This window comes from Gnatocerus cornutus, chromosome 8, assembly GCF_029298725.1.
Source record: "Gnatocerus cornutus isolate USDA-ARS CGAHR chromosome 8, icGnaCorn1.1, whole genome shotgun sequence".
NCBI classification, from domain to species: domain Eukaryota; kingdom Metazoa; phylum Arthropoda; class Insecta; order Coleoptera; family Tenebrionidae; genus Gnatocerus; species Gnatocerus cornutus.
The window spans coordinates 8,554,485-8,578,717 of NC_142240.1; the positions used below are offsets into that span (position 1 = coordinate 8,554,485).

General features: G+C 37.8%; 2 protein-coding genes and 3 pseudogenes across 6 annotated transcripts; 3 read left to right on the top strand and 2 right to left on the bottom strand.

Moving 5' to 3' along the window:
• The first annotated feature begins 6,185 nt into the window (after positions 1–6,185).
• On the top strand, positions 6,186–9,016 carry LOC148169459 (ribonucleoside-diphosphate reductase large subunit-like). Its single transcript, XM_088043392.1, has 4 exons — positions 6,186–6,359; positions 6,412–6,500; positions 6,548–6,725; positions 6,804–9,016. The coding sequence occupies exons 1-4, from the start codon at positions 6,320–6,322 to the stop codon at positions 8,888–8,890; spliced, it is 2,394 nt and encodes a 797-aa protein (XP_087899518.1). The 5' UTR covers positions 6,186–6,319; the 3' UTR covers positions 8,891–9,016.
• A 1,938-nt stretch (positions 9,017–10,954) lies between these two features.
• Positions 10,955–12,568, bottom strand: LOC148169460 (ribonucleoside-diphosphate reductase subunit M2 B pseudogene; annotated as a pseudogene). Its single transcript, XR_015770618.1, has 2 exons — positions 12,228–12,568; positions 10,955–12,180 (listed from the first exon to the last, which is right to left on the bottom strand). The product of XR_015770618.1 is annotated as a ribonucleoside-diphosphate reductase subunit M2 B pseudogene (transcript).
• Positions 12,569–12,937: 369 nt separating this feature from the next.
• Positions 12,938–15,857, top strand: LOC148169461 (ribonucleoside-diphosphate reductase large subunit-like). 2 transcript variants are annotated; one of them, XM_088043372.1, is made up of 4 exons: positions 12,938–13,150; positions 13,206–13,294; positions 13,344–13,521; positions 13,639–15,857. In XM_088043372.1, exons 1-4 carry the CDS (start codon positions 13,111–13,113, stop codon positions 15,783–15,785), a joined length of 2,454 nt encoding a protein of 817 aa, XP_087899498.1. In that variant the 5' UTR covers positions 12,938–13,110; the 3' UTR covers positions 15,786–15,857. The 2 variants fall into 2 exon arrangements, with proteins under 2 accessions (XP_087899498.1, XP_087899499.1); XM_088043373.1 differs by having other exon boundaries at positions 13,660–15,857.
• Positions 15,858–18,034: 2,177 nt separating this feature from the next.
• LOC148169462 (ATPase ASNA1 homolog) lies at positions 18,035–19,224 on the top strand (annotated as a pseudogene). The gene is made up of 2 exons (XR_015770623.1): positions 18,035–18,279; positions 18,327–19,224. The product of XR_015770623.1 is annotated as an ATPase ASNA1 homolog (transcript).
• Positions 19,195–24,170, bottom strand: LOC148169463 (actin-related protein 10-like; annotated as a pseudogene). Its single transcript, XR_015770622.1, has 5 exons — positions 24,037–24,170; positions 23,776–23,988; positions 23,534–23,730; positions 23,409–23,485; positions 19,195–19,926 (listed from the first exon to the last, which is right to left on the bottom strand). The product of XR_015770622.1 is annotated as an actin-related protein 10-like (transcript).
• Between the last annotated feature and the right edge of the window lie 63 nt (positions 24,171–24,233).

Sequence of the window (24,233 nt, forward strand, 5' to 3'; positions counted from 1 at the left end):
ATTTAATACTTGGTAATTTTATACATGGTGAAAACGCAAAATTAAGAGAAATACGTTTGTTCCTAAATTTATATAAAAAAATGCTTAGTTTTTTGTAAAAGCTGCTATTTTTTTAATAGGGTTTTATACTATATTTCAGAATTATTGACATCTCAGTGTGCCTTGGAAATTCAAATTTATGTTGGCAGAATCTTCTAATATAAGCGTATTTAGTGTTTTTAGATTTATATTTATCCCTATGTGTATGTAATGTGTGTCACGTCAACTTAGAATCTGTTTCATCAGATTCTGAAGAGGAACTGAAATCTGAAGCAGAAGAAATCTGTGTTATGATGGTAGATTCAGAATCTGATTAAAATATCAATCCATTAGCTTAAAAAAGTAATTTACTTCATAACATCAAAATGTAACATTGACAGTTTTAGAACCAAAATGCTAAAAGTCGTTCACATTGTTAGAGGCGTTTTACACAGACATGGCCTACCGAGATGTCAATAATTCTGAAATATAGTATACTTGTTTGAAAACTTCACCTGTCTAAACACAATAATTTGCTAAAAAATTAAAAAAATTATTTCTAAAAAAAAACTTTGTAAAATCTGCTTTTTTTCATGTGGCTCCACTTTCTTATACATTACTTCTGTTAAAACAGTCGTATAATTTACGCAAAATTCACAAATTTAAGCAAAATAAATTATTCAATTTACTGTAAAAGTTAGAAGTTTGATTTGCAAAAAAGTCCCTAAATTTCTGTAAAAGCTGCGATTTTCTCGATTGCCTCTACTTTCCTGTATAGATCGTCTGTCGAAACAAAAAATGGAGAATTTAACCAAAAATCAGAAAATTAAAAGGTTATTTTTCTGCAGTCTTTTTTGTATTTTTTGCGGCAAATTTAAAATGCGGCGCTGTGATTGGTCGTTCAGCAGAGCGAGTTACACAATGATTTTTTAAACTCCTGCAATTTCTGCGAAATGTCAAACAAGAACTGTCACATTTGTCACAAACTTAGTTCTCTTATTTTCAGTGCAGTTTAGCAAGTATTGTAACATATGATCTACAAATTTTTATTTAAGATACTCTTGGCGACACCAAAATGTGAACGATTTTTTCGTTGTCATGGATTTTTCTCTTAATTTCCATAATGTAAATCAGGCTTTGAGCAGTGGCGTTCTTTTTGATTTTTCTCTAAACATTAATACCTACAACTCTTACTAATCAGCAGCCACTGCTCTTAGCGACCGAATTTCTTCAAATTTTGCAATAGCTAGCCGATTTTAACTAACAACTGTCATTAATTGTCATAAATGACAATTAGAAGTGCGCCTATAATTTAAAGAGAAAATTACCCTAGACAATTTTGCCGTACACATTTCGTTGTCGTCAATAGTAGGCTTTGAGAACATTTACGTAAGTCGAGAAAAAAACTGACAGTTGTTTGACATTTGTCAGTTGTTTTATTTTCAATTGATTTTCAGTATTTTTTATGTTTTTTATCATTACATTTTTGTAATTTATAAACTTGACATTTAGTTGCGGAGCCACCTATTAATCAAAATTGACAGGTATCTAACTTATCCCTTTTAAATCTTGCTGACCTACAGCACTATGAAAACTTCAAAACTCGAAGATTGCCAATATTGTCAAGGATATTAAAGTCCGTTTTTTTTTTAAAACCACCAACATCGCAATCTTCCGGCAACGTTGCCTAGGGAGATTTTTAGGGAGAAAATAATTGTCAAATTTTTGACATTTCTGAAAATTACGCAGTGTTTCCGTTAAAAGCGTTTCTTTTACAGCCTGTTGGATTACAAATCAAAGGATTTAATAGTGAAAAGACTCGACACAGCTTAAAAAGCCGTTTTGGGTAATCAAATTGTCAATTAGGCAACTAACCTATACTATATTTCAGAATTATTGACATCTCGGTAGGCCATGTCTGTGTAAAACGCCTCTAACAATGTGAACGACTTTTAGCATTTTGGTTCTAAAACTGTCAATGTAACATTTTGATGTTATGAAGTAAATTACTTTTTTAAGCTAATGGATTGATATTTTAATCAGATTCTGAATCTACCATCATAATACAGATTTCTTCTGCTTGAGATTCCAGTTCCTCTTCAGAATCTGATGAATCAGATTCTAAGTTGACGTGACACACATTACATACACATAGGGATAAATATAAATCTAAAAACACTAAATACGCTTATATTAGAAGATTCTGCCAACATAAATTTGAATTTCCAAGGCACACTGAGATGTCAATAATTCTGAAATATAGTATATTTGATTTTATCACCAAAAAGTCACCATCGACGACGTTGCCGGTTGTAAAGTGGTGGGAGAGTGCGATGTTGGTGGTTTAAAAAAAAACGGACTTTACTTATTCTTATTACTTTAGAAATGGCTATAGTTCATACAATGAGAGTTTGAATGACAGAAAAGTCACTAAATCTACGCAATTAAAAGTGTACCATACGCGCGAAATTTAAATAACAAAATAACCCTAGTTACTGACAACACTGTCAACCCATTTCGCGTAGGAATTTAGTGTTTTTAGTGTATTTTGTAACATAATTTACTGCCAATCTATATGTCAACTGTCGAAATGTCCCAATCTCTCACCGTATATACTATAACTAAGTGTAGAATTTTATAGTTTTTAATTTAAATAAAACTATATTGCATAACAAGCATATTGCATAACAAAACGTGTCACGTGACATAAGTATGATACGTAATCAAGCTTTATATTCCCTCGTAATGTAACAACACTAATAAAGTTACTTGTTTCGTAAATATCTATCAATTAATTTATTATTGTTTATTTGGTGTTTCTCGCACTGCCAACTTTATTTATAGCTTTGGCTTTGTGGTTGCGATAATAAAATTCAAGCAGCGTCTACGTCAAGAAGAAATTACATATGCCACTCTCTCCTCACTCCTCTCGTGTTGAAATTTATCAAGAGGGTGCACTTGACGACTAACCCCCTACCGACTCAGACCAACCAAATCATACAAGACATTAAAAATCATAGCACCCCCGTAGCGATTTATGCTACATTACCCCAACTGATGGCACTAGTGCATTTTCCGGCCACAATTCACAGAAATAAAAACGAACGAATTGCAAAATTTTCTCAACATGACCTTTTTTTATTTGAAAAGTAGCTAAATCATAACTGGCGTCCCAAATGATTAGAGGACAATTTTCTCGCTGTAGACTGTCTTTTATTTCATTATTCTATTATTGATTGGTTGCCTCAAGCTAACGTGCTACGCTTTCAAACAATTAACCCTGCCAATAAGCGGAGGATCATATTTGCGCCAAAAAGTTTTGATGAAAAATATTAGATGTCGTCGACATTTCTCCGGTGAAATTAGCGACATTTATTCGAAGATGTACAGAGAGATGAAATAATTGCTGAAGGTGGAGTAATATTGTTCCAGTTACGTTATCTACCTGTAATGTTAGACGACGATGACGCAGATGTAAGATAACCCAATTAGGATATGAGTTCTGCAATAAGCAAACAGAAGAAGTCCGTCGTCGTGGCAACCCCTGGTCTGCCTAGCTAGACAAAGGAGAGCTAACTCATCTTTAATAAGACGATCAATTATGAAGCGAACGAAACTTCTGTGCAACTTTCTACTGTAATTATATCTTTCTAATTGCGTTCCATCTTTCTTTCCGACCAGATTTGCAGCAAATACATCACAACTTACCAAATGTGGACGAACGTTTTAAGCGAACGAACAAGAGGAGATATTGACTCTCCATCAATGTTAATTAGAATCAACCTGCCTCTAAAACTTACTTTTATACCATTTAGCTCAAATTCAAGTTTCTCGATACTTATTACAACGATCATAAAAAATTAACCGAGGATTTCTCATTAACAAATCATTGGAAATTGATCTTATCTTTATTTATTTTTCTTTTTGTTCTTATCCTGTATCATTTCAGTTGCATGATCATTTGGGAACGAATGTTTGAAAAAGTCGATTTTTCAGGACAAGTCAGAGCCACCTACCCGAAGAAGCTCATACTTGAACTCACCGCTACTCCTCACAAAGCGACGCCACTGGAGAATATTGACGTTTGACCACGGGGCGGTCACTTCATAGGTCCTTGTTGGCATTGGTCGATGGTGGCGGAGTCTGTGTTTTTGTCACATAAGTTGTGAAACTTTGATGCTGAAGAAAAACAGATTCCTAATCGAATTAAATTGAGGAAGAAACACGTAAAGTCCGTTTTTTTTTAAACCACCAACACCGCAATCTTCCTCTGCATTACGAACGGCAACGTTGCCTAGGGAGATTTTTGGTGAGAAAATAATTGTCAAATTTTTGACATTTCTGAAAATTAGGCAGTGTTTTCGTTAAAAACGTTTCTTTTACAGCCTGTTGGATTGCAAATCAAATGATTTAATAGTGAAAAGACTCGGCACAGCCTGAAAGGCCGTTTTGTGTAATCAAATTGTCAATTAGGCAGCTAACCTATTTGATTTTATCACCAAAAAGTCACCATCGACGACGTTGCCGGTTGTAAAGTGGTGGGAGATTGCGGTGTTGGTGGTTTTTTAATAAAAAAACGGACTTACACAATATTTCACAAAAGTTTTATACTTATAAATAGTATCTTTAAATTATTAATAACGTATACACAATTTAATGATTGGTATTGTCTTTTTGTGCATATAATTCCGCGCTTTATTCATAAGCCGACCTGACTAAATCCAACAAAGTTACTATGGTTTTGAATACTTGAAATTTATTGAATTATTGGAGGAACAGTTCAGCAATGTTGCCATTTTCCTAATTTTTCTAAATAAAATTAGTTAAAATTAAAAAAATAAATATAAAAGACAAAATAATTCCAGCAAGTACGAAATAGGTAATCGCACTTTGTCAACTATTAATTTACATTTTTTTTTTAATTATATTGAAACACTATAAATAATGAAGTATCGGGAATTAGTTACTCCTCGGAAGAGGTATGATTAAAATACTTATTATATACTTATTAATATTAAATTTTTACTTCTTTACAATTTTTGAACATTTTATTTCCCCGCAACCCAATATACACTATTGTATTATTAATAACTTCAAGTAACCATTTCATTTAAAAAAGGCGCCACTTTGCCGCGTTTACTCCCGGCGAGAAACTGAAGGACCACCCATGCTACTCATGAAAACGGCAACCGAATGTCGGTAAGCTTTCCCTACTGACTGTATTCCTATGCTGTGGTCTAGGTATATTATAATCAGAGAGTTGAGACTAATATTACTAGAGGATGAAAAGGTGGTGGTGGGGATGTTTTAACAAGGGCGCCATGTTGGAAATAGTCTTTCTTGAAATGTATGCAACTAAATTTGTTTCAATGTACTGATTAAACAATTTATTTCCATGTTTTTAAAGATACGACTCAACCACATCAATAGACAATTTAATTTTAAATTGCCTGGGGAAAGTTTTAGACAAAAATTGACCAAAATTGATTTATTTAAACACCAGTAATAATAAATTCTATCAATTTGATATCACTTTTATTCTTTCTATTGAGAGCGGTTCAAATTTTATGCAAAGTTTTGGTCTACAGCATGTACAAATTAAACAATAAACAAAAAAAATATTTTTTTTTTCGTAATTTAAGAAGACTTGTGTATCATCATAATTGTTGCTATTCATTTGTTTTGCTACCAATTTTTAAATCAAGTAGCTTATAACTTTGTAAGTATTAAACTTTTTTGTTTTCAAAACGAAATACTTAACACTGCTTAAATCCAATTAACTCAAAACTAATGTAAAAAGAACGAATTTCTGTGAGCGCAAAAGTTTGCATCAAAGTTGGCGGTCAGATAATTTATAATAATATAATAATTTCTTTTATTTAATTGTTTTAAAATTTTCGTTTTTCTTGATATAGTTTAAATATTTATTACAATAAATTTAATACGTTAACCTGCAAAAACAACCTCTTTTCTATATTTTTTAACTATTTTTCAAATTGACATATTATGGTTGTACGTGATACAAAGGTAAAAGGTAAAAAAATTGTTTTGTACTTTGTTTAGATCACAAAATATCAAATTTAAAAAAGGGCAGATAAAATTAATAATAATTAGTAATATTAGTTTCAACTTCAACTCTCTGATTATAACATGTCACTGGCGACGCCACTGGAGAATATTGACGTTTGACGGCCATTACAATTTGGCGGGAAAGTCATTGTGGATTGTTCAACGTTCGTTGTGTCGCTGTTGTTTTCGCTATCGTTTCTTTGTGTCTTTTCTTTAATATAAAACAGCCAAAATGGTGAATGCCCCTGGCAAAAACTACGTTTGCAAAAGAGGTAACTGTACTCGTATAATTTAAGGTTAAGTCTCTAAACAGTTTTTTATTAGACGGTCGAACTGAAGTTGTTCATCTAGATAAAATAACTTCCCGCATCCAGAAGTTATGTTATGGTTTAAATATGGATTTCGTGGACCCTGTAAGACCTTTTTTTAGATGGTACATGGTACTCAAACGTAATTTCAGGTGTCCATCACACTGAAAGTTATCAATGGATTGTACCCAGGGGTCACAACCGTGGAATTGGATAGTTTGGCGGCGGAAACTGCAGTTGCGATGAGTATCCTACATCCTGACTATGCAGTTCTTGCAGCTCGCATTGCAGTCTCCAATCTGCAAAAGCAAACGAAGAAGCATTTTAGTGGTGGGTATATTTGGTTGCCGACATTCTATAAAAAATTGTAAAATTGTAACTCTTAAACTCATTTAATGCGAATTTCAGAGGTTGTCGACGACCTCCACAACGCCACTCACCATAAAACCGGCGCGAAAACCCCCCTAATCTCCGACTTCCACCACGCCATCGTGATGAAGAACGCCAACCGTCTAAACTCCTGCATCATCTACGACCGCGACTTTTCCTACAACTATTTCGCTTTGAAGCTCTTAGAACGTGACTACCTCCTGAAGATTAATAACAAAACGGTGGAGCGCCCCCAACACATGTTAATGCGCGTGGCTGTTGGAATCCACGGCGAAGACTTAGATTCCGCTATTGAAACGTACAATTACATGTCAGAGAAGTACTTTATTCATGCGAGTACAACTCTGCAGACCGCCGCAACTCCGGAGCCTTTTCTATGTTCTTCGTACTCTGTAGCGATGCCTGATGACAGCTTGGATGGTATCTATGACTGTGTTACGCAATGTGCCGTCATTGGGAATACTGGTGGTAACGTTGGAATTAACATTCAGAATATCAGAGCCAAAGGAACGGATATCGCTGGTACTAACGGGATTTCCAATGGGTTGGTGCCCATGTTGCGGGTGTTTAATATGTCCGCGTGTTACGTCAGCGAGAACGAATCAGAGAGTCAATCGATTTATCTAGAGCCATGGCACAGCGACATCTTGGAGTTCTTAAACTTGAAAAAAGCCACTGGTATGGATGAGTACAGAGCCCGGAATCTCTCCTACGCACTTTGGGTACCTGACATTTTCATGGAAAGAGTCAAGGAGAATAAAATGTGGTCGTTGATGTGCCCCCATCGGTCACCAGGTCTAACTGACTCCTGGGGCTCAGACTTTGAGAAACTCTACGAAAAGTACGAAGCTGAAGGCAACTACACTAAGCAGATCCCGGCGAGAGATTTATGGCGTGCTGTTTGTTTGTCGCAGATGGAATCTGGGACGCCTCACATTCTTTACAAAGACGCTTGTAACAAGAAGAGCAATCAACAGAATTTGGGTGTTATTAAAGGTGGAAGCTTCTCCACAGAAATCATCCAGTTTACGTCGGATAAAGAAGTCGGCGTTTGCCCGGAGGCTTCAGTAGCGCTCAACATGTTTGTGAATGCAGACTGCACTGGGTACGACTTCGACAAGCTCAAGGAAGTGGTGAAGCGAGTAACGAAGAACTTGAACAAAATCGTTGATGTGAGTTCATATCCGTTGACGGAGGCAAAGACGTCCATCTTCAAACATCGACCAATAGCCATCGGAGTTCAAGGTCTGGCAGACACTTGTATTCTTCTCAGAATGGCGTACGACAGTGAAGAAGCCAAAGTCCTGAACACTCAGATTTTCGAAACTATTTACTATGCAGCCTTGGAAGCCAGCTCTGAGATTGCAGAGAAAGACGGAGCGTATTCGTCGTACCAAGGCTCGCCGGCAAGTAAAGGCTTGTTACAATACGATTTGTGGAACGTCACACCAACGAACCTTTGGAATTGGGAGCCTTTAAAACGACGAATTTCCAAACATGGTATACGGAACTCCCTTCTTACAGCGGTGATTCCCACGAACCGCACTGCCTTTATCTTGGGTAATAACGACTCAACAGAAGCCTACCCCTCCTACGTGACCGCAAGAAGAGTCACCGGCGGCGAATTCCACGTTGTTAACTCCCATCTACTCAAAGATCTGACCGAGAGAAACCTCTGGAACGACTCCATCAAGAACCAAATTCTGACCAGTGGTGGATCCATCCAAAACATTCCAGAAGTGCCCAAGGATCTGAAGAATGTGTACAAAACAGTCTGGGAAATTCCCCAGAAAGTCGTAGTCAACTTGGCAGCCGAAAGGGGGGCGTTTATAGATCACAGTCAAGCGATGAGCATCTACATACCATCACCGAACTACCAGATTATGAATTCAATGCATTTTTATGGTTGGGAGAAAGGACTGAAGACAGGATTGTACCTTTTGAAAATGAATTCGTCGGTTGTGGTGAATCAGACCAAAGTTGAAGCAACCAAAATGACAGTTGGACAACAAAATGGTGAGAAAAAAAGAAATGAAGAAGAAGAGGCGGCTATTTTGGAGTGTTCGTTACAAAACCCTGGTGCTTGCGATATGTGTAGTGCCTAAATAGAGGTGTATCTAAATTCTTGTTTTTTTAACGTGTTCTTTGCTTACTCAATAGTTTGTTATAATCGTTCATATGCCTATTATTCTCGAAATAAAATAAGCTTTTTCTACTCCTTCTAATATAAAGTATTCATTACGTATTTGATATCAGTTAACATGTGTATTCTAAATTAATGGCGACCGAAGAAAAACCGAAAATTTAAACCGACTACGTATTCAAAATTTGGTCAGTTCATTAAAGTGTTCGGAAGAGATTTAAAAGAAAAATCGCTTTAAATCAGCTAGATTATCGATTTAAATATCCAATTTTTAGTGAATTTGTTTGTGTATGGTTTGTGGATTGGCATTAGATCTAGTGAGGTGATCATTTGCAAGTGTCAACGATTGCTCGTGTTGCGCAGTTCGTGGCGCAGTTTAATACAATGTCTGACGCCGAAGACGAATTTACGGCCCCTGAAATTACGGCCCAAGCCAAACATGGTTATTAGTAATTTGCTGCCGCCAAAGTCGAAGGAAAAGTATGAATATAATTATGAAAAATTCATGAATTGGAGAAGAACGAAAAACATAACCTCATTCTCTGAAAACGTTATTCTTGCCGATTTTGAAACTTTAGGTAAAACATTGAAACCTTCGTCATTATGGGCGACATATTCTATGTTGAGAAGTACTCTAAACATCAAGGAAAATGTTGAAAATTACCAAATATTTGAAATTACCTGAAACGAACCTCAGATGGATATAAAGCAAAAAAATCGTCAACGTTGACTTCTGAACAAATTAAACGTTTTATTGAGGAAACTCCAGACGAAAAGTATTTGCTTTCAAAGGTAATTCATCCACCTAAACACGACATTTTATTATAGTTATCTATTTGTAGGTTGCACTGATTATTGCTGTTTCCGGTGCATGTCGCAAAGAGGAATTAAAAGATATGCACATCATGTGAAAGATATGGGAAACGAACTTTACATCAAAATCCCTGACAGTAAAAATAATACAGAAAGATCTTTTATTGTTTCTGGACATTTCTATGATATTTGTAAGAGGTATATGAGCCTCCGACCCGCAAATGCTCAGTCCTCAGTACTTTTTAAACTATCATAATGGGAAATGCACTTGTCAAGTGGTTAGCATTGACAAGTTAGGCGATCAACCAAAAATCATTGCCAAATTTTTAAATTTGGAGAATCCAGAGCAATACACAGGCTATTGCCTTAGGCATTCTTCGGCGACAATTTTGGTTGATGGAGGAGGCGATTTAGTGGCATCAAAACCTCATGGCGGATGGAAAAGCCAAGCCGTGACTGAAGGTTATGTGGATAACTCGATGGCAGCCAAAAGAAATACGTCAGATATTCTGTGTAACAGCATTGAGAATAACAGTGATACACCAAATGTGGCTTATTCTCAATTTAATCGAAACGTAGAAATGGGACCATTAACCTCGAAATGTGCGGCACCAGTTGCCCTCACTAATTGCAAAAATGTTAAATAAACATCAATAATTATTACACAAATAATAATTAAGAGCATTTTTTTGAAGTTTAGTTGTAATTTTCCACCGCAATCGTAAAAAATCGCATTCCCACCACAATCGTAGAAAAAGTATAGTACGCAACTCAAGGGTAAGGCGACTTACGTACACTCGGCTAACGCCTCGTGCTTACAATTTTTCGCTCGTGTGTAATACGCTTCTTACCCTACACGTTACGTAATATACTATTTTCTATAACAACCGTGTTTCCGTCCACATTTTATCCAAATTTTTTGAGGTGTGAGTAAAAAATATTACTTTTAACAAATTTTACAAAATATTTCGTTACTACGAAGTCGCAACGCGTTACTACAAAATCACTCCGCGTTACTACGAAATAGCAACGCATTACAAATGATCACCCTCTGTTACTACGGATCGTACGGCGTTACTATGGAATCACATCGCGTTACTACAAACTGCACGGAATTGCCACAAAATCACCTTGCGTTACTAAGAATGACACCCCGTTACTACGAATCGCCTAGCGATTGTGTTATTTATTTTATCTGTAAATTAAATTCAGATATTGCTTGATTATTTATTGAATAAAAAAATCTAAACTTTGGTGAGAATTACATAAACATTTCAGACCTAAATCTAACAGAATAATTTACACTTAACAAAATCTTAAAAATCAACATTTGTATCAAACTCTTGGGCGCCGCCGGTGGTAACTCCACATTTCTGATACTCGCCGACTTTCTTCTCAAAGAAATTCGTTTTACCTTCCATGGAAATGATGGTCATAAAATCAAAGGGATTCGTTGTATTATAGGTCTTCTCACAGCCCAACTCTACCAACAAGCGATCAGCAACAAACTCAATATACTGACACATGAGCTGACAATTCATTCCAATCATACTAACTGGTAAAGCTTCGCTCAAGAACTCTTTCTCGATCTTGACAGCATCTTGAATAATACTTTGAATTCGCTCTTTGGAAGGTTTTTGGACCAAATGAGAAAACATCAAACAAGCAAAATCGCAATGAAGACCCTCATCACGTGAAATCAATTCGTTAGAAAAGGTGAGACCGGGCATGAGACCGCGTTTTTTCAACCAGAAGATGGAGGCGAAACTTCCTGAGAAAAAGATGCCTTCAACGGCGGCAAAGGCGACGATTCTTTCGCCAAAAGTGGCGTGTTTACTGCTGATCCAGAGGAGGGCCCAATCCGCCTTCTTCTTAACACAGGGAAGAGTTTTGATAGCGTTGAATAGAAAGTCCTTTTCTTCAGGGTCAGAAATGTACGTCTCAATCAACAAACTGTACATTTCTGAGTGAATGTTCTCAATAGCGATTTGGAATCCGTAAAAACAACGTGCTTCAGTAACTTGGACTTCTTGGCTGAAACGTTCGACGAGGTTTTCATTGACGATTCCATCGGAGGCAGCGAAGAACGCCAAAACATGAGAAATGAAGTAACGTTCGTTGTCATTCAATTTGTATTTCCAATCGTCCAAGTCTTTGGATAAATCAACCTCTTCAGTAGTCCAGAAAGAAGCTTCAGCTTGCTTGTATTTAGCCCAGATATCCGGAAATTGAATCGGGAAAATCACGAAACGACGAGGGTTTTCCCGAAGAAGGGGCTCCAGCTCCGAGTCAAATTCCATGTTGTCTCCATCCTGAATTTTGGGGCCATCATCTAAAATGTTTTGAATGATGTTGGTCTTGTTGGTTAACACATTCTTGTTGGCGTTTTCGAGAATGGACAGTGGAGCATTTTCTTTGTTAGCGAGAGGCATTTTCGAGCTGGGGGGCCAAAAATGTACACATTGCATAAGGTTGCTAGGACTTACCTGTGATAGAATGACACCAATTATAACCACAACAAAAGTACAGCACAGGTAGAATATTTACGACAACTAAACATGGAATGGCGCTACCCCAAGTGAATCACCCCTTTTATACTGGAGGTCCTTACAGGTCGCTGCTTGCAAACGAATTTTGCGGGAAAAATTTCCATTGGGCTTCATGGTAGGCGGACTAATGAAAATGACATAAAGCAGTGGCGTGCACATCTGTTCCTGTCGGGAGAAAACAAGTTTCAGACAATTTAGAAAATATTGAAACCCCCCACAGCTTTTAGAATCTTAAGCGAACTATTTTTGTCTTCTTGCAAGTTGGTTTATAAGCTCTATTAAATTATTGTTAAAGATAATAAGTAACAGACTGTGTAGCTACGTCAATGAAGTGTTGTATAATGGTAATGGAGGGAGAAAGTCTGATTGGCGGGTAATTTTTATTTGAATAACTGGGTACAACAGGGGTGTCCTCTCGTTTTTTTAGTGTTAATGTTTTGATATCCACATCAGCAAACCGATGTCTTTTATACATATTTGTGAAACAAGAAAAATGGAAAGCTGCTAGTGAAAAACATTACAACATTACAACATTACAACTGCTAGTGAAAGATCTTGGACACACCCCTTAAGCAGTCTCACCCCAAATTCTGACTAATAAATTTGAGTACTGTCCTGTTTTGTAAGAACAGGTGTTTGATTCACCGGAGGGCGCCACATTCCTACTTCCTGCACTCTAATTGGCTGTCGCCATTTCAGCGCGAAACCGACTTGTCAAACGTTAATTGTTCGTTGTACTTTCTGTTATTTTGTTTGTTTTCACCCTTCATCGTCTAGTTGTTCTCTTTAATTTCTTGATTGTGTTGTGAAAACGTCAAACATGGTCAATACCCCAACGAAAAACTACGTTCTAAAGCGAGGTAAATACAACGAAATTGAGGTTATGCTCAAATCAAGGAGTTATTTTTTATTTAGACGGCAGAAGGGAACAGGTGTACCTGGATAAAATCACATCTCGTATTCAGAAATTATGTTACGGCTTAAATATGGACTATGTGGAGCCGGTAATTACATATTCCCAATTTTTTGCAGAAAATACAGTTTTTTTCCTAGGTGTCGATTACTTTGAAAGTGATCAGTGGATTATATCCAGGGATTACGACAGTGGAATTGGATACTTTAGCAGCCGAAACTGCAGCTATGATGACGACTCATCATCCGGATTATGCTATTCTGGCTGCTCGAATTGCTGTGTCTAATCTTCACAAAGAAACAAAGAAGCAGTTTAGTGGTAAGTGAAGAGTAGATCTTTATGCCTAAAAGTAGTGTTTTACTATGTGAATGAACATTTTTTCCGCTCCCCAACCAACTAGGTGATCCTTGAAACCAACTAAATTAATTGGTGTAGTGACCTTATGTTCTCCAACAGATGTGATAGACGACCTCTACAACACCGTTAGCAAAAAAACCGGCCGAAAAACCCCCATGATCTCCGATTTCCACCACTCAATCGTGATGAAAAACGCCGACCGTCTCAACTCTTGCATCATCTACGACCGCGATTTTTCTTACAATTACTTCGGTTTTAAAACTCTTGAACGTTCCTACCTGCTTAAAATCAATGGTAAAATCGCTGAGCGTCCCCAACACATGTTGATGCGCGTTGCTGTTGGCGTCCACGGCGAAGACATCGAGGCGGCTATTGAAACGTACAATCTCATGTCGGAACGATACTTCACGCACGCGAGCCCCACTATGTTCGCTGCAGCGACGCCAAACTCCCAACTTTCTTCTTGTTTTTTGTTGACAATGCCGGAAGATAACCTCGAGGGAATTTACCGGTGTTTGGTTCAATGCGCAAAAATTTCGAAAACCGCGGGAGGGTTAGGAGTCAGCGTGCATAATATCCGAGCTAAGGGAACGGAATTTACAAATACCACTAAGGAGAAGGTGTCCAAAGGTCTTGTTCCTCTGTTAAAAGTCTTTAACAACTCGGCGAGATACGTAGATCAAGGCGGTAACAAGAGACCTGGAGCTTGTGCGATTTATTTAGAACCGTGGCACGCCGATATTATGGATTTCTTAAACTTGAAGAAAAATACAGGGAAAGAAGAGGAGAGAGCTCGAGATTTATTCTACGCCATGTGGACTCCTGACCTCTTCATGAAACGCGTGGATGCTGACGAAAAATGGTCACTGATGTGTCCTTATCAATCCCCAGGACTCGCAGACTGTTGGGGCGAAGAGTTTGAGAAGTTATACCAAAAATACGAAGAAGAGGGGAAGTTTATCCGGCAGTTACCAGCTCGTGATGTTTGGAGGGCTATTTACTCATCACAGGTTGAAACAGGGACTCCTTATATGCTCTACAAAGATGCTTGCAACAGAAAGAGCAACCAACAAAACTTAGGAACCATCAAGAGCAGCAACCTTTGCACGGAAATCGTTGAGTACACGTCCAAGGACGAAGTCGCGGTGTGTAACTTGGCCTCCATCGCCGTGAACATGTTTGTGAACCCCGAGCGCACTGGTTACGACTTCCAACAACTCAAAAAAGTGGTCAAAGTTGTTACCAAGAACCTCAACAAAGTCATTGATGTTAATTATTATCCCCTGGAAGAAGCGAGGAATTCGAATATGAGGAACAGACCTGTGGGTCTTGGTGTCCAAGGCTTAGCCGACGCCTTCATTCTTTTGAGGATGCCATTCGATAGCGAGAAGGCGAAACTTTTAAACACTCAGATCTTTGAAACTTTGTATTACGGTGCTTTGGAGGCTAGTTGCGAAATCGCGGAGAAAGATGGCCCTTATCCCACATACGTAGGGTCCCCAGTGAGCAAAGGAATCCTTCAGTACGACATGTGGAACGTCAAGCCGACCAACCTCTGGGATTGGTCGCTTCTTAAACAAAAAATCGCGAAACACGGCGTACGAAACTCACTCCTCCTAGCCCCCATGCCGACGGCCTCCACTGCTCAAATCCTCGGTAACAATGAATCCACCGAACCCTACACATCAAACATTTACGTCCGCCGCGTCCTCTCTGGAGAACTCCAAGTCGTGAATCAGCACCTCCTTAAAGACCTCACCGATCTCGGCCTTTGGAACGAAGACATGAAGAACCAAATCATCGCAAATTACGGCTCCGTTCAAAACATCCCCGAAATCCCTGACGATTTGAAGAAAATCTACAAAACAGTCTGGGAAATCTCACAGAAAGTTATAATTGACATGGCTGCAGATCGTGGGGCTTTTATCGATCAGAGTCAGTCGATGAATGTACACATCGCATCTCCTGACTATCAGAAAATCACCTCCATGCATTTCTATGGTTGGAAGAAAGGGTTGAAGACAGGGATGTACTATCTGCGGACGAAACCTGCGGCAAATCCGATTCAGTTCACAGTGGATAAGACGAAACTGATTGCGAGGCAAGAAAATGGTACTAATGGGATTAGAGAGAAGGAGGATGGGATGAAGTTGACTGAAAAGGAAGAAGCAGCTTTGGTGTGCTCGCTGCAGAATCCTGGGGCTTGCGAGATGTGCAGCGCCTAAGTCTATTATTTGATATCGTTTATCTGTAGCTCTGTATTTTGTGTAAGCATTAAAAGTTTTTTAGAACAGAAATGCAATTATTCTCCTTGAGTCAAAGAAACATGAAAAGAAAAAACACTATTTTGGAATAGGGCGCATCCACCATTTCTGCTTACTTTGATTTTAAAGGGTTTTGCAAGGACTCATCTTTTGGTATTTTGAACATGGACCCATGCCCTGGGACAATGTAATCCACCATCTGCAAGATCTTTTTCCTATTAATCACCTGCAGCTCTTCAGAATCACTGCCAGCATCTTTCCAAATATTATCATCCTTTAAATCCTCTTCTTTTTCAAACAGATCTCCTGTTATAGCAACAACTCCTTCATCAGTCTCCACAATTATGAAGAAAAAAAATAGACCACAATTTTAGGCTTCCAAGAAAGGGGTGAAATGGGACAAGGGGTAGTTTTTTTCAACTAAATCGAAAAAGTAACTAGCACGTTATTTTGCTTTTTAATAGCAGGATCTCCCTACAAAATTTCGTAATTTTTCACCCAACTTTGTTTCAACCTCAAGAGTGGACTTTGAAAATAAATCTCCCGAAACCTGCCGCCTATGGGCTATTGGGTCTAGCCCTGTTAGAGTGGCTCGAAAATTCTGAAAAAAATCAGGTATACTAGATTGTCTGAGCTAATAAAGAAAAAAAATACTCCACAATTTTAGGCCTTCAGGAAGAGGGTGAAATGGGGTGAGGGGTAGTTTTTCTCAACTAAATCGAAAAAATGAATAACACGTTATTTTGGTTTTTAATAGCAGGATCTCCCTACAAAATTTCGTAATTTTTCACCCAACTTTGTTTCAACCCCAAGAGTGGACTTTGAAAATAAATCTCCGGAAACCTGCCGCCTATGGGCTATTGGGTCTAGCCCTGTTAGAGTGGCTCGAAAATTCTGAAAAAAATCAGGTATACTAGATTGTCTGAGCTAATAAAGAAAAAAAATACTCCACAATTTTAGGCCTTTAGGAAGAGGGTGGAATAGGGTGAGGGGTAGTTTTTCTCAACTAAATCGAAAAAGTAACTAGCATGTTATTTTGGTTTTTAATAGCAGGATCTCCCTAGGAAAATTCGTAATTTTTCATCCAACTTTATTTCAACCCCAAGAGTGGGCTTTGAAAATAAATCTCCCGAAACCTGCCGCCTATGGGCTATTGGGTCTAGCCCTGTTAGTGTGGTTCGAAAATTCTGAAAAAATTCAGGTATACTATGTTGACTGAGCTAATGAAGAAAAAAAATACTCCACAATTTTAGGCCTTCAGGAAGAGGGTGAAATGGGGTGAGGGGTAGTTTTTCTCAACTAAATCGAAAAAGTAACTAGCACGTTGTTTTGCTTTTTAATAGCAGGATCTCCCTACAAAATTTCGTAATTTTTCACCCAACTTTGTTTCAACCCCAAGAGTGGACTTTGAAAATAAATCTCCGGAAACCGGCCGCTTAGGGCTGTTGGGTCTAGCCCTGTTAGAGTGGTTCGAAAATTCTGAAAAAATTCAAGTGTGTAAGGTTGCTTGAACTGATGAAGAAAAAAAATATTGTATAATTTTAGGCTTCCAGGAAGGGGGTGGAATGGGGTAAAGGGTGTTTTTTTTTTAAGTTAAACATAAAAGTGTCCTATACATAGAATCGCTCTGTTTTGAAAAAATTTACATGAAAAGGTGGTATTTTTTCGTTAAACAACTTCGGGCAGAAAATACTGGTTTTGTGAAAAATTTGCAGGTGTCCGACGGCATTTGTCTGCCAGTTGTATTAATGTGATATTGTGAGCAAAACGAAGAAAAGAGTACCTCTATGTATTATGGAACGTTTGAAAAAGTAAAAAAAAATACGGGGACGTTTTATGAATAAGCAATAATCCTTGAGTTGGTAAGTTTGAGTACTCAGAAAATGAGAATGTGCTTCTTTTTATACTAATGTAATAGATATGGTCTCCTTGAATCTTTAACCCTTATTTGCAGCCTGCGACGTTTTGAAAAAATTACTAATACTGAGCGTAGGGTTACTAATACCAACCCTACTACAGATTATATTCGTCTCCCCACCAGCAGCCGTCAGAAGAAAAGAAAACCGCTTTATGGGAATCTGTAAAAATGGAAACGGCGATATGGGTGTCAAAACAAAGTAACAACGTTGGATTTATCTCTCGTATCCGGTGTACCCCCTAACATCAGTCGGAAGCTTGGGTTGTGATTGGACCGGCACGGTTTGTTGATCCTCCAGAGTGGGAGGTTGCATAATTTACAGGTGGTAGTGCCCGCACTCCATAACAACGACTCATGCTAACATAACCTCAACTGTCAAACTTGACAAACTGATGTGAGGTTAAGTCACAACTTTGTGAGCCCCAAAATGACGGAATTCGAGCTTCTTGAGCCCTCCTTAAAAAACGTGATCGAGCAGCAAACTTTAAAATGGATTTTCGTGGGCGGAAAGGGCGGTGTCGGTAAAACAACTTGCAGGTAATCACCCCGACACATTTTTCCCCTTTTCATGAAATTTCTTCCAGTTGTAGCCTCGCAGTGCAACTTTCCAAAGTGCGCGAGTCAGTTCTCATCATATCAACTGACCCCGCTCACAACATCTCCGATGCTTTTGACCAGAAATTCACAAAAGTGCCAACTATAGTAAAGGGCTTCAGCAACCTCTACGCTATGGAAATCGACCCGAACGTGGGCTTCAACGAGCTTCCAGATGAGTACTTCGACGGAGAGCCCGAAGCCATGAGAATGAGTAAAGGGATAATCCAGGAAATCATCGAGGCGTTCCCAGGGATAGACGAAGCAATGAGCTACGCGGAGGTCATGAAACTAATCAAGAGCATGAATTTCTCAACTGTGGACACACTTTACGACTCCTATCATGCCCGCAAGTCGTCGAAAAGGGACTTGGGAAACTCCTGAGATTAAAATTGAAGATTTCTCCGTTAGTTTCACAGATCAGCGGGCTTCTGGGGATCCAGGAGTTCAACGCGGACACTCTCTCCTCAAAAATGGAGGAGATGTTGTCCGTCATCAAACAAGTCAACGAGCAGTTCAAGAATCCCGATCAGACCACGTTCGTCTGTGTTTGCATCGCGGAGTTCTTGTCGCTCTACGAAACCGAGCGACCTGTCCAAGAATTTACGAAATGCAAGATCGACAATCATAACATAATCGTAAATCAGTTGCTTTTCAAAAAAAACGACGAAAATCCATGTAAGATGTGCGTCGCAAGATTCAAAATCCAAGAGAAATATCTCGATCAGATCAACGACTTGTATGAAGACTTCCACGTTACCAAACTCCCGCTTCTGGAGAAAGAAGTTCGAGGGGCCGACAACGTCAAGACATTCTCCGAGTATCTCATTCATCCCTACACTTTAGAATGAAAACTGGTTTCTGTAATAAATATCTTTATCTATAAAAGTGTGTTAGTAGACATACAATGATACTCATATTCCAACAAGTGGAAATATGACTCACGTATCTTGTATTACACGATTACGTGGTGCGTTACCATGGTTACCATGTTTATCTCATGGTTACCATGGTTACATGATGTGAAAATTAACATTTCTCGTTAAACAAAATAACTTCACAGCGTCCGGAAGTTGTCCCTCATATTGGGCCAATCCGGCAGACAATTCTCCTTAAAATACCCCTCTCTATTCACCCCCTTCAACCCCAACATTTCCGTGGAGCCATAAATCGCGTCCCCGACCAACGCGGTGTAATTCTCCTTACTGGGGGGCGAATGGAACTTGAACGCGGGAATCTTCAACTTATTGTATCTTTCGCATTTGAGTTGTTTGTTCAGTTCTTCTTTGAGTCGCGCCTTGAATCCGGGGATCATGACGCCGCCACCCATCAGAAGGATGTTCTCGGCTAGGTTGTTCCGGAGGTGGATGTCGACCTTCATTATTGCGTCTAGAATCATGGTGGAGATGCACAGGTGGTCGTTGTCTTCTTCGTAGAGGAGTTCGAAAACTTTTTCGCGGGTTTTCCCGGAGATTGGGAGGACGTCGGAACCGCCGAGCGGGTATTTGACTTCGGGGGCGAAAGCGATTTCGGGTTTGGGGGAGGAGAGGTCTTCTGCGCGTTTTTGGGTGGTGACGAAGCAGCAGCGCACTGGAAAAATTGTTTTTTAAATGGCAGCATTGAGTGTCAATCAATGATCGACATTTTATAATTCCAGTTGTCACTTTTTAATTGTTTTTTAATGTTGTCAAATTAAAAAAGAAGGTCACGGTTGCTTGCTTATTTTGAATGACCTCATGTTAAAAATACAAGGTGTTTATAAATGTTTCTAGCATCAATACAAATGTGGGCTTCCACTTTTTAACTGACAAATAAACTGTCCTATAGTTTGTACGGAGAGAGATTGAATGACAAAAAAGTCACTAAATCTACGCGATAAAAAGTGTACTATACGCGCGAAATTTAAAATAACAAAATAACCCCAGTTACTGACAACCCTGTCAACCCATTTCGCGTAGGAATTTAGTGTTTTTAGTGTACTTTGTAGCATAATTTGCTACCAACCTATACGTCAACTGTCGAAATATCCCAATCTCTCACCGGATAAACTACAGGGTCCGGCAACACTTGTCACCCCCAAAATCGTCTTTAATTTTAAAGACAAAATTTTGAAAATTTGCATAACGCTCACAGTTGATGACGTTCTAGAAGTTGACAAAAAATTTGGTGTTTATCACGGTTTGTTTGGCGTCGCGACGCCTAAGAAGTATAATTTTTAGAGATTTTTGAGTTTTTGCGGAAATATTCGCGAAATCAAATTTTTTTCGACATAACTGTAACACAAATATTTGTTTTAAATCAACTACAAATTGTGTTTATCAAGTTAATTTTCAAAATTATGACAGCGCAATGGCAAACTACGTTTACACCAAAATTTCACAAGTCACTTCATTCACTCTTATGAAGGTCAGTTTTGATTAACTCGGGCATGTTGCACTTTATGGACACCAGAAATCATTAATTAACATCGACAAAGCAACAATTGCACCAAGTAAGACTTTAGTTACAATCTAAAGCGAGCCAAAGGATAGATGGCATTTGTGACACAAGATGTTACAATTTTAATTACAATTTTGACGTAATGAAATTGGAAACTAACTTGATAAAACAGTATTTTTTTCTCAAATTTTGAAGACAATTTGCAATGAATCTAAAATAATAACTGAGATATTTTTAAAACATTTATATTGAAAAACAAATTAAATTAGGGGTTGATATTACAAACCTTCACAATTAACTAAAAATTACATTTTTAGGGCGTCGCGACGCCAAAACTATCAGTGATAAAAAACAAATTTTTCCATCAGCTTCTAGAGCTTTGTCAACTGTGAGCGTATGCATATTTTCAAAATTTTATCTTTAAAATTAAAGACGATTTTGGGGGTGGACACAAGTGTTGCCGGACCCTGTATAGCTGTGGTTTAAAACCTGAAAATCAAAAAATTGGACACAAATCTGCAACTGAAACGTCATTGACGTAAATACAGGGTGTCCCAGAACTCGCGCCCCCCTGTATAGTATATACGGTAAGAGATTGGGAGATTTCGACAGTTGACATATAGGTTGGTAACAAATTATGCTACAAAATACACTAAAAACACTAAATTCCCACGCGAAATGGGTTGACAGGGTTGTCAGTAACTGGGGTTACTTTGTTATTTTAAATTTCGCGCGTATGGTACACCTTTTATTGCGTAGATTTAGTGACTCTTCTGTCATTCAAATTCTCACTGTACGAACTATAACATTATAAATAATTTTCAAGATAGTCATATTCACTATGAAAACAAAGCGGCAAAATGGTGTACGACAGGAATTCCAGAGCCTCTTCTAGCCTTGATGCTAGAAACATTTATAAACACCTTGTATTAAACCCGGCGCATCCACCATTTTTTAAACTGTTTAAAAATAATAATGTAATAAAAACTTTTATAAAGATAATGTAGATCAAGATTGAATATCAGTGGTTAGAAAGGCTTGCAACCTTTAACAATCTCCACCTTTATCATGATTTAAGGTCTTTATCTGGAAAGACATTAACGTCCTTCAAAATTCTTAGAAAGGATCTTTACTGAAGATCTTGCGGCTTTAAATTCTATCATCCATTTAGTTCAAGATTCCAAATCTTCATCTAGAACAACTTGCAGTTTTAAAATCCCAATCTTCTAAGCAAATGCTAAATCTGTAATTATAGAATATCCAAAAATTCGTGAAACGGCAAAAACAAAAATTCCTCAACATACGGTTAGTGAGCGTGGTAACTAAATGGATAATTGACGTTGCAAATGGCAAAACTAAAAAATGGAAACTTCAAATTCAACTAAAGTGCAGCTCATGCTATCAGTCCATTCTCCTGTTTAAATTTTCGAAAATTTTTGAGTGTAAAGCAGGCATTCAACTCCTTAGGGGAAAATTGAATGTAGCAAATTGTGAGGTTAACACTTTGTCAAAGATAAGTGTATTAATCAATAACTAATTAAAAATTTTTAGCAAAAGAATGGTTTTAATAGAGATTTAACACGTTTTGGCAATGTTGAGCAAGACGGTTAGCTTCTACGCATGTCACAGTTGCGTCAAGGTCAAATGCTTTTGCTGCCAATTGTTACTGATAAAAATCGCTAAGGGTTGCTGCCAACTTAACTTTTTAATGATTGGACCGATAGTAATGAGCTCTTTTAACGAGAAAATGTAAGAAGTTGATCATTTCTGCAAAAGAATTTGGAAGAAATAAATGTATAAACAATAATGAAGAAAGGAAAAGAAAAAGAATAATACAGAAAGTGAATAAAAAGTAGATATGTAAATCAATAAGTATTTAACTGATCTAGGAAAAATAAATAGAAAACAAGAAAGAAAACGAAAAACTAATGAAACTGGAATTTTGAAAATCAAAACAACAGAATCAAGAGAAATATTGTTTGAGAAAATCTTTAAAAGAAACACTATCATGTGAGCCACAAAATTTTCGTAGGCCATGAAACAAACATAGAAGTCATGTCGGAGTGAAATTTTGTTTTTGATATAACCTCAATTTTTTGATGAAAATATGTAACATTTATTTATTTATAAATGTTTCTAGCATCAAGGGTGGCTCTGGAATTCCTGTCGTACACCATTTTGCCGCTTTGTTTTCATAGTGAATATAACTATCTTGAAAATTATTTATAATGTTATTTACGTCAATGTCGTTTCAGTTACAGTTTTGTGTCCAAGTTTTTGATTTTCAGGTTTTAAACCACAACTAGAACAGTTTACTTCTCAAAACTTACTTTGCTCCATGTTTGAGGTTAACTGCAAATGTCAGTTGAAAAGTCGAAACCCACATTTGTAATGAGCGGCGAATTTCGTTGACATTTCATAGCCCCCCTTGATGCTAGATGCTATCGTGTGTCTCTTCAGCATCAATAATGTATTGAGATCTAATTGAAATTAAATCAAATGACAAATGTCAAACTACTGTCAAATTTTTTCTCGACTTACGTAAATTTTGTCAAAGCCCACTCTAAATAAAATTTTTGTGGATCACACGTTATAATGGCTTTATAAATTAGAACCACCATATTTCATTTCACCTTTAATATCCTCAATCACAGACTCAGGTAAGTTGCCAATCCCCGTATTTTCAGAACTCAGCAAACTCCTCAAATTCCTGAAAAACTCCCTAAGAAAAATTCCACATCTGCCTGTTTAAACTTACTCATGAACTGCCTGTGCCCCTAATGGAAGAGCTTGCCAAGCATGGATCACAGGCATCCCATGACAAATCGGAATTGCAACCGCTTCAAAGTATCCTACATCAAGCACCAACGCAGTTTCAGCCCCCAAAGTAGATAAACTCACCAAATGTGAAGGTAAAATCATCAAATTTGAGATTTCATAATGGACAAACAAGACCTACAAATTAAATTTAAAAATCTGGGGATTGTAGTTGTGCCGCACCTTCGCCAAAGTCTCTCTGAACAACGTGGGGCACAATAAAGACTCCACAATAACGAGTGACTTCTCTTTGGGACTGAGGAGGGCATATTTAACAAGTCGTACAAATCTGACTCATTTTTATATTCTGCGATTCTTCGAATTTCGTCGGTTTTCTTACAGCGGACTTCTGAGCGGATGATACAGCGTGGAGCGTATTCCCCACTGAATCCAAACCTAGAAAAAAGTCTTAATACTGGGTTTTGAAAGAGAGTTAAAACTTACTTGGTGAAAGCACTCCCAATGTCTAAGACAACGGTTAATTTGTCGCTGAGGGCTTCGTAAATCGGCATTTTTTCGAAAAAATTGACATCTGTCAAAAATGACGTTCCGTTGTTTCTATGGATTGACAGTGCCATTATCTAGGGGACACAATAAAATCACCACGTCAACTGTCAAATCAGACGACATAACCTTAACAA